General features: G+C 38.0%; 1 protein-coding gene across 1 annotated transcript; it reads right to left on the bottom strand.

Annotated features, from left to right (window-relative positions):
- Positions 1-1,140: 1,140 nt before the first annotated feature.
- LOC104275234 (chromosome unknown open reading frame, human C12orf66) lies at positions 1,141-7,273 on the bottom strand (the record flags this gene model as incomplete). The annotated part of the gene is made up of 2 exons (XM_009871139.1): positions 1,141-2,226; positions 6,981-7,273. Coding segments are annotated over 2 exons (1,110 nt in total), but the record flags the coding sequence as incomplete, so codon positions are not given.
- Between the last annotated feature and the right edge of the window lie 1,724 nt (positions 7,274-8,997).

The following is an 8,997-nucleotide window of genomic DNA, read 5'->3' as shown; positions in this document are numbered from 1 at the left end:
AAGCCATGTCTGCAACGGTACCTTTTATATTTCAGTCTTAAGAGAAAGCAGCATTTTAACTTAAACTCCCTTTTAAAACAAATCTGATGATGTCGTATCTTAACACAGTCTCTACTACTGATCTAACCATACCATACTGAAATACAGCTGACCCATACCTGTCCTGAAGCCCCACGAAAGCGCTTGCACAACTGCATAGCCAACAGTCAGAAGAATCATGCAGTATAAGGCTACAGGTACAGCCAAATTGACCCTTTTATTGTATTTGGAAATACTGTTTTCCAAAATTAAGCACTTTCTGGGTAACTAAAAAACATACTTTTTCTAAACCTGCAGCCTGGAAGTAAGTGGCAAAAGAGACATTTTAAAATGAGGTAAACATAGCCGCATAGGATATAAATTTAAATCCAAATTCCCAAAGTGATTTGGCTTAATTCTGAAATCATTTAAAATTGAACATAAAGAAAAAAAAATACATACTTCCACAAAATTGAAAATTATTTCAGCTGGACACCAGGAGCAAATTAGAGAACAACCATTTACAAAGGGCATTTCCTAATGCTGTTTTTTGGTTTTTTAAAAATAATTTAGCCAAATAAAAGCACAACTTAAAAGCTTTGCTGCTTTTTCCGTGGATCTGTTCCTTCTAGAATACCTGCTCAACCTCAGCTTGTCTCCTTCAGTTAATCTGAGCCAAGACTGGCACAGGAAACACTATGTCACTGCACTCCAGTGCATACTGGCCTTCCAGCCCACGCCGCAGCTTTTCCTGCCCCAGCCTGTGTTCTGGAGCAACGACAAAGTTTTATGACACAGGGTGTTGGGAATAGAGACTGGTGCTTAACAGAGTGTCAGAAACCCTAATTATCATTTTAAATCATTTGAAAACTAAATTATAATTAACAATAGTGCCTTTTGCGATTCATGTATTTTTATTTAAAATGTGTCCTTGCAGTATTGCCTTTTTTTAATATATATATTTCCTTGTATCAGTGTTTAGTTCCTAGAAATCATCAGTTTTCTGAAAAGATAGTTTTTTCCATCTCCACCATATTTTCAATAAATTCTATAGAAGACAGTCAACGATTTGACTAAGATAAAGTGCATACATTCTTTTCCGATACAGGCAACAAAGTTGCAGACTGAAAAAATAAATCATACTGAAAATTGAAAACCACACCAAAAATCCTACGGTGGCCATTAAAACCCCACAACTAAGTTGTCCCACTGAGTACTGCCCAAAAATACTTTTCTAAAGTGTTAGCTTAAAAAAAAAGGAACTTGCAACATTAAAAATAATGGTTCCTTTTTAATCAGACTCTAAGAATCACGAATTTATGTAACCCTTGAAAGCCTCAGCTCCCCCAAGGCTAGCAGACTGCCTTGCCTCCTTGTAAGTGGTTTGCATTTTACCCTTTGGATCCAGGCTTCAAGCTCGCAAAAGCTTTGGAGTTCTTAAGGGAATGTGAAATTTCATTGAGAAAAGAAATAAAATGATAATCCCTTTCCGACTTCTTGGACTCAAAAATAACTACAATGGTAAAGTGAGGTTCAGGGCGAGTCAGAAAGTACGTGCTTTGGACTTTGTCATCATAGAAGTGAACAACCTTCTCCAAACTGTTGAGGTCAGAGGTTCTGTCAGTCATAATCATGATTACATTGGGCCAGTGCATCACTGGCCTGTCGCTGGGCAGAGACACCACGGCAGGGTACTGATCCACTCCTTTGGGGGCTTCCCTGTATGAATGGGGATGATGATAACCATGTCCCTGAAAACTCTCGGAGCCACGATTGTCAAAAATTAAGGAAACATTGACGGCATCGTACTTCCGGATAAAGCTGGAAATTTTCCCGAAGTAATCGGGATTTGTTTTAGCAGTCAAAGTCTTCATTTCGGATGCTGTTGTCTGGCGACTAAGGGCCTCGTGAAAGTAAAAGCTAAACTTGGCAAGGAGAATGTTTTTGAGCTTCATCAGCCAGAGGAAAAGGTGCGGAGGTTGTACAGCCTTCTGCGACTGCCCTCCAAACAGATGTTTCTTGGTCTCTCGCTGCTTCTCAAAAATTTGGCCCCAAGTCTGTAGTTTTGTGTGAGCGCTGTGCAAGTTGACCAGGGATGGAAGGAACTTCCACTCTGAGATCTGAGCCTGAGCCTTTAAGAGATGTGCAAGCACATCTACTTCCAGCTGAAAACTGCTTTCGAGAGGACTGAGGATTGGATGATGAAATCTAGAAAACACAACGTTAAGTCAAGACATGAGAAGTGCCGTACTCAACAGTGAAATAATCACATAGTATCTGTCAGTTCACAGACAGAAGATCAAACATCAAAGCACAGTAAAGTGTAAACAAAACCATAATCTTGTTAATTAAAAAAACAGTGCTTTTAACATAATTAGGTCAAATATTTTAATGAGTGCACAGCATTTTGCATTTAGGAAAAAAAAAACACCTGTCAGACATATCAAAGCAAAACAATTATATTCAAGCAGTTCAAGAACAATCACTGTTTATTTTGATCCATGAACTACTATAACACAAATTCTCTTTAAATTCAGGTAGTTTTGTTCCAATTTTAAATCTCTTATGATGGTAAAATACGTCTTGATAGTTCTGAAACAGCAGTAAGACATTAAATTAAACTGAAGGAATTATGTTACTTATTCCATTTCTAGAGGGAATCTATGAGAAAGACAAGCCAAGGAGATTTTTTTCTTTTTTTCTTCTTTTTCTAATTCACAATAAAATTGTGATTGAAAATTAGTCAACAGAAGCATGATTAACTGTATTTACCAATGAACAACACGTCAAACTTCAAACCTTGGTGTACTAAAAGCAAAGAAGGGGAAAAACATTTGGCAGGACTTTGTCGTAACACAAAGACAACACCATAACAACCAAGCTCTCTCACTAAAAATTCAGGTCAAGATCAGCTCTCAATTTAACAGACTGAAAACAAACAAACAAACAAAAACAAAACAAAAACCCCACTTCATCCACCAGGTAGAAGTGCCACTGCACATTTTATTCACAAGAGCAATTCTACTACTGGAATAAATCTTAATAAAATGGAATTTTATAGATCCATTCTATAGCTTTCTCTTTTCACTTTACTTTTTCCAAATGTTTAGGAAAAGAGAGATCTAGCCCACCTCCCTTTCCTTAATATTCAAATTACTTGTAAATTTATAACATAGTCAATAAACGCATTAACTGAAACTCTGCAAAACTGGTCCAGTTACAGAAGCTAAATACTTAACTTTAGACAGACTGAGTCTTCAGCAAAGACGGAAGTGGCCTTTTTAGTAAATTAGTTCCCTAATAGGCATTTAGGACTCTTAAAGAGGTCTCCAACAATGAACAACCAACAGTTCAAAGACAACACCTGATGAGGCTTCCATTTAAGTAAACACAGATTTATCCCCTCACTTCAGAAAAATACCCTGTGTGTCTTGTTATTGCTTTAAAACAATATATACTGAATTCTTCAGATAAAGTGAAAGCAACTATATCATTTCCCTCGGCTTTCAAAAGACGATATATATATATAATCCATTTGGGAAATACTTGGTTCAAAACCAAAACACTTGATCTTCTTGTGGACTTTCCATCAAACTCTTACCAAAAGATTAATTCTTAGGCTTGGGAAAACCATCTGACAATTTTATCACCATTTTTAAACTACTTTTTTTTTTGGACAGACACAATACGCATCTTGAAAGATGCAAGATGCAAGTCCAAATTGATATGAAGAACATGAAATGATAAATATCATAAATCAGTTGATACACCATGTTCTGCAAACAGTCTGGGCTGGGTGAGCAGTCACCTCTTGTACACAGGCTGTGTCAGGGACCAGCGTTATGACTGATGACTGATTTCTTTGGTGAGCTGAGAGGGGCAGAGCATATTTACCTTTCTTTGAATAAACAACAGCCAACTGTAAGTAATATTCTGCTAACAGTCAACATTATGTATTTCCAATGGTTTTGGTATTCAGCAGAAAAACAGTTTCACTGCCGTGTATTAGAAGCAGGGGGGGAACAAAGCATTATATAGCATTTTTTGTTTCAGATAGTCCCCATCGAGTGCTTGCTTAGCACTGTGGTTTCCACACACTTGCAGTCAGACCAAAAAGGTTATTCTTCAATCTGAAGAGCAATTAAAGAAATCATACTAATATAGTATTACCAGGTCTCCTGGATTAACATTATGATGTACGGCTTCCCACTCCTACTTTACTTCATGGCTCACAGCTATTTTCATGTTTCACTGCACAGCAGGATTTGCTACACTGTTTTAATCCAAAAATACACACCTCAGCCACATCTGAGAAGCCTGAAGGGTTGCAGAATAAACTAACAAGTCATGTACTCAGTTTATCTGCTGTAATTAAGTTTCATAACACAGAAGCATCTGACTGAGCGCAGTATTGCTTAGAAGAGACGGGCTTTTATAATATTTCAATAAGCCAGAGTGTTAGAAACTTAAAAATACATTGGAAAATGGATTTTTTTCTTCCAATCATTCTCAAAAGCAGAGGGATGCCAGAGTTTTGTTTTGCAGACTATGAAGAAGACCCATTTTTCTACAACTTTTTACTTCCTTCCAGAGATTGCATATGCTTGCAAAATGCTGACTAGATGAAAAACAATTAAAACCTAAAAACAATTACATCCAAATAGGCTTACTTGTTTTATGCTGAGCTTTTAAAGAATTCAGTTTCTGATGCTGTTTTACTTCACTTAAGATCCTACCCAAATTAACAATTAAAAACAAACACATAAAAAAAAAAAAACATGAGGAAAAGTTGCTTCTGCAGCTGTATTCTATAGAAAAATGGAAAGTGTCCAATATTGGCTGTGTACAAGTCAGTAATAAGTAGTAAAAAATATCTCTAAACTGTTCAAGAGTTAATGATTTTGAGTATGACTTGATTGTTGACAGTCAATTAATTCTGTCATTCCTTTACCAGCAAGCAATTAGTTGCTCTATATTATCTGAACAGCTATTTTATGATGTAAAGGAAAGAAACCAAGGCCAGAACCTGTCTACAGCACAGATGCCCTGTCTGGCCTTAGTTCAGTTGGCAGAAATAACAGCACACATCCTTCATCACAAGCAAGGAATATATTGACAGAAGGAAGAGACTAAGTAAGGAGGAGTTGATTTGACCTTTCAGCTGAGAGGGTCAACACTGTACACCAGAAATGCCTTCCAGGCATTCCAGCACACATCAACATAACAGCCCCCACTGATCTCAGATGCAAAGAAACTGAATCATGGAATGGCCTAGGCTGGAAGGGACCTTAGAGATCATTTTAATCCAGCCTCCCTGTCGCCAGGGACACCACCTGTTGAGTACATCAGGCAACACGTGGGGATCGAACAGGAAGGAAGGACTAAAGGAAGATATGATTATCCTCACTTTTTTTCTGAAATATTCTGTAGATGTCTAGGAAGGACCACACAGCAGCTACTGAATTACCTCTAATGGCACCTTGGAGCATCTCCAAGAGATCATTCATTAACCCAACGCAAGATCAGAAGTATTTTCCCCAAGTGAGAGTTCGCTTTTTTTTTTTTAAAGAGGTTATAAAAATGCCTTAGAAGTACAGACATGTCACTGGAATTTATGTAAATAGCCCAGTAAAACATTTCATATATAACAGTCCCCAAACACGTTGTGGAAATCCCAGTTTTGGTTTTAATAGTGCTGTTGACCAGCACCTGCTCAGAACAGCTGGTGATGTTAGTATACAACATAAATCAACTTTAAAAATAAAATTTCCTTCCTTTTACTTCTTAATGTTCATTGCACCAAGGTAAAAAATACGTAAGTTTCATTTTTCATTGGACTAGCAGTCCTGATATTGTAAAGGATCATGAACCAAAAGAAAAGAATTGCAAAGCAATCACTAGTAAGATCATAGAAGCCAGTTTTGATTTTCAAATAGTAAAATTATGCAGCAATTTGCCTAACCTATTCCTAAAAAAATAAGAGGATCAGCTGTAGGGCTTACATGTGGAGTGTCAGAAAGCAGCACTGAATTATTCTGATTTTTCCTAGGTGTACACTTTAAAAATCATAACTGAAAAAATAAGACCTCAGAATATTCTCCCCCAATGTCACTTTAGGAACTATTTCACAAACAAATGTTTTAAAAAACTTGACTGCAGCTGAAAGTTATCTTCCTACAACAACTACCTTGCTTAGCTTCAAAACAAAGAGCCAGAATATGAGTCTGTCAGCAGGCATTCAAAAATTCTAGTTTTTAAACTGCCATCACTTTCAAGGCTCACAGGTGTCAGATGTGAAACACTCATCCCAAAGTCATTTAGAACTATCCTGGGGTTCTTGCAACAGGAATTATTAGACCTTAACTTCAAGAAACCGTAATGGCAGGGACCAAAGATTCAGATGTGCTCCTTCTACTGGCTCCAACATTTCTCAAGAGAAGTGGTAATACAGCACCATAACCCTGCTAAGTAGACCAAATAATGATGGTGTAGCTTTTAGAATTAAGCAGACACATATTCCAGTCTAAGTAAAACTGCAACACAAACATCTGCTTTATTTACATATCAATTTTACTGAAGTTCACGTGGAATATAGACTTGTTTCCCCCTCACTCCTAATGAAAAAACATGAGAAGTCTTACATCTCTTACAAGGAGAATGACTCTCCCTCTCTGCTGAATACGACCATGCAGAGTACTAATTAAGGAATAAGGAAGATGGCTGCCAGAACACGACGAGTACAAACACTCTCCCTTTTTTATTTTTCCTTTTCAGAGGAGCTGTATTTTGAGACTTCACACCTCTGATGCTGCCGAACAACACGGAGTTCATGCATGAACTATGAACTCAGACAAGGGGCTGTGCTGCTCATTAGTCAAAGTCTTCAGGCTCTCTTTGAACCTCAACACTGTTTATTACCTATCATACGTCCCAGTACTTACTGTCAGCAAATAGGCACTGACCTTGAGCTGTATTTCTTTAAGATGGATTCCAAAATGTTTACCAGTTCCTCAGAATTAATGAACTTTTGGGTGCTGAGCGTGTACATTTTTTCATAGAAGTCAGCAATTTCCATCCGAGCCTGAACAAAAAAACAGAGCTGTTCAGACAGGTGAGAAAGCAGCTCTTCCAAGTGAGGAGCTGTTCCTCCTAGTGCATTGCGACCCGTCGCCACCACCTTCTTCAGCTCATTATGCAGAGATGTGTAGATGGTTCGGATGGAGTCCTTTCGGCTGAAGAATGACTGACCACCTGTTCAGATAAATATGGAGGTATTACCAAAATCCAGGGACAGCACAGGTAGTAGACAGCAATACTGGAAAATTGTATACAGCCATGCTTGCTTCCCCCTAGGTGTTCCTAAGTGTTGTCTGATGGCAGTATTTATTATTTTTTTAAATCAAGAAACAAATTTCAGTGGGGTTTTTTTTACAAGTAACTGAATTACACATAGCATATACTCAGAAGCATTTTCTGTAATTTCAGACAAGTTATATGTGTCCCAGTTCATATCTCAGCAACCGCTGACTGCTGCAAAACTTCGGCTCCCTCACATCTGCCTCAGTTATGACACAACCTTTCAGAAAATAAGGATTCAATTAAATGTGCTACCATGATATGTGACCTGGAAATACTGCTATCTGTGGAAGTCAGAAGAATCAAGCCGTCATGAAATTTTAATAGCCTCCTCTCCTATTAATAACTCTAGATCTTTTCCAAGAGAATTCCCCTAACAATACCTCCTCAGTCATGAAGCACTCAAAATTTGCAAAGCAACCTTTAAATGGGAACCATGTGACATTTGTGTGTACAAACCAAATCTTTCCAGTCCCTAAGCAATCTTCATATAAACAAGAATTCAAAGGGAAAATAGTCACAGTTTATCTCAGTGAGACCACAGTGCAGGTTAATCCATAACTAAAACTACGGGAAGCGGGTAAGTGTGTGCTTCCTTCTACCTGCTCAACACTACAAGGAATTTAAAAAAAAAAAACAAAAAACAACAACACCCAAAAGTAGAGGGTCAAAGTCAAATATGTAACTTTGACACTATCAAAAGACTGTACAAAAGCACTAACCTTATTTCATAATTTCTATTTACAAATGGCCTTATGCACTGCTGTGGCACTCAACAGCTGCAGCAGAGCAAGGATCACAGGGACTGAATCTGTGGAACTTTTAAAGAGATTCCAAATTTAGGTTCCACTTTGAAACTGCTTATAAATTTTATAATGGTGGATAGTCTTTTCACATCCATTTCACACATATAATATTAAAACGTGACCTTAGCAATTTGAGACAGAAAGGCAAAGAATTGGTTATCATGGTACAACAGCTACCTTCCTAAGCCAAGAGCTGCCCCCAGGTCATGGACTGGATGAAGAATGATCTCTTGCTGTTGTTCATGATGTATACAAACAAACAAAACTTTTCCCCTTCTGTTGTCAATTTTATCCTTTCTGCAAGTGCCAAATTCACTTTTCACAGTCAGCTTTATAGATAAGAGTTTTTTCTGTGAAGATCTTATAAAATAGATCCAAGTCACCACAACAAAGCAGAATTTTCTTGATGCCTTACTGCATTACACATCAGACTTGTATCCCTAGATCCATTTTCCATGCCAGTCAGCAGTTCAAAGAGAAAATAAGCCGCTTTACCCAAAGGGCAACATGATGACAGTTCGTCCTGTGCCAGTTTGGGATTTTTCTGTTCACATACTGAGGGAATGAGAATTAGCCAAGAGTGTGCCCAAAACTTCCTGAGATCCTGCAAAGACTACAGGAATAACAATTTCTAGGAGGCTATTTCCAGTGCCAAGTACTTACATGTGTACTTATACACAGGCAGCTCTAACATTAGGCCCTTGAACTGCGATGCAAAAAAGCTGCAACCCTTTGGTCACCCCACTAGGACAGAAACCTCTGCCAGAATCTCAGCCAGAGCACTGCAGCACAGATACACCTCTGGCTAAGTCCTGGA

This window comes from Apaloderma vittatum, unplaced genomic scaffold (assembly GCF_000703405.1).
Source record: "Apaloderma vittatum isolate BGI_N311 unplaced genomic scaffold, ASM70340v1 scaffold42266, whole genome shotgun sequence".
In the NCBI taxonomy this organism is placed as follows: domain Eukaryota; kingdom Metazoa; phylum Chordata; class Aves; order Trogoniformes; family Trogonidae; genus Apaloderma; species Apaloderma vittatum.
Note: the sequence above shows the minus strand (reverse complement) of the source record. Positions and strands in the feature narration are given on the sequence as shown.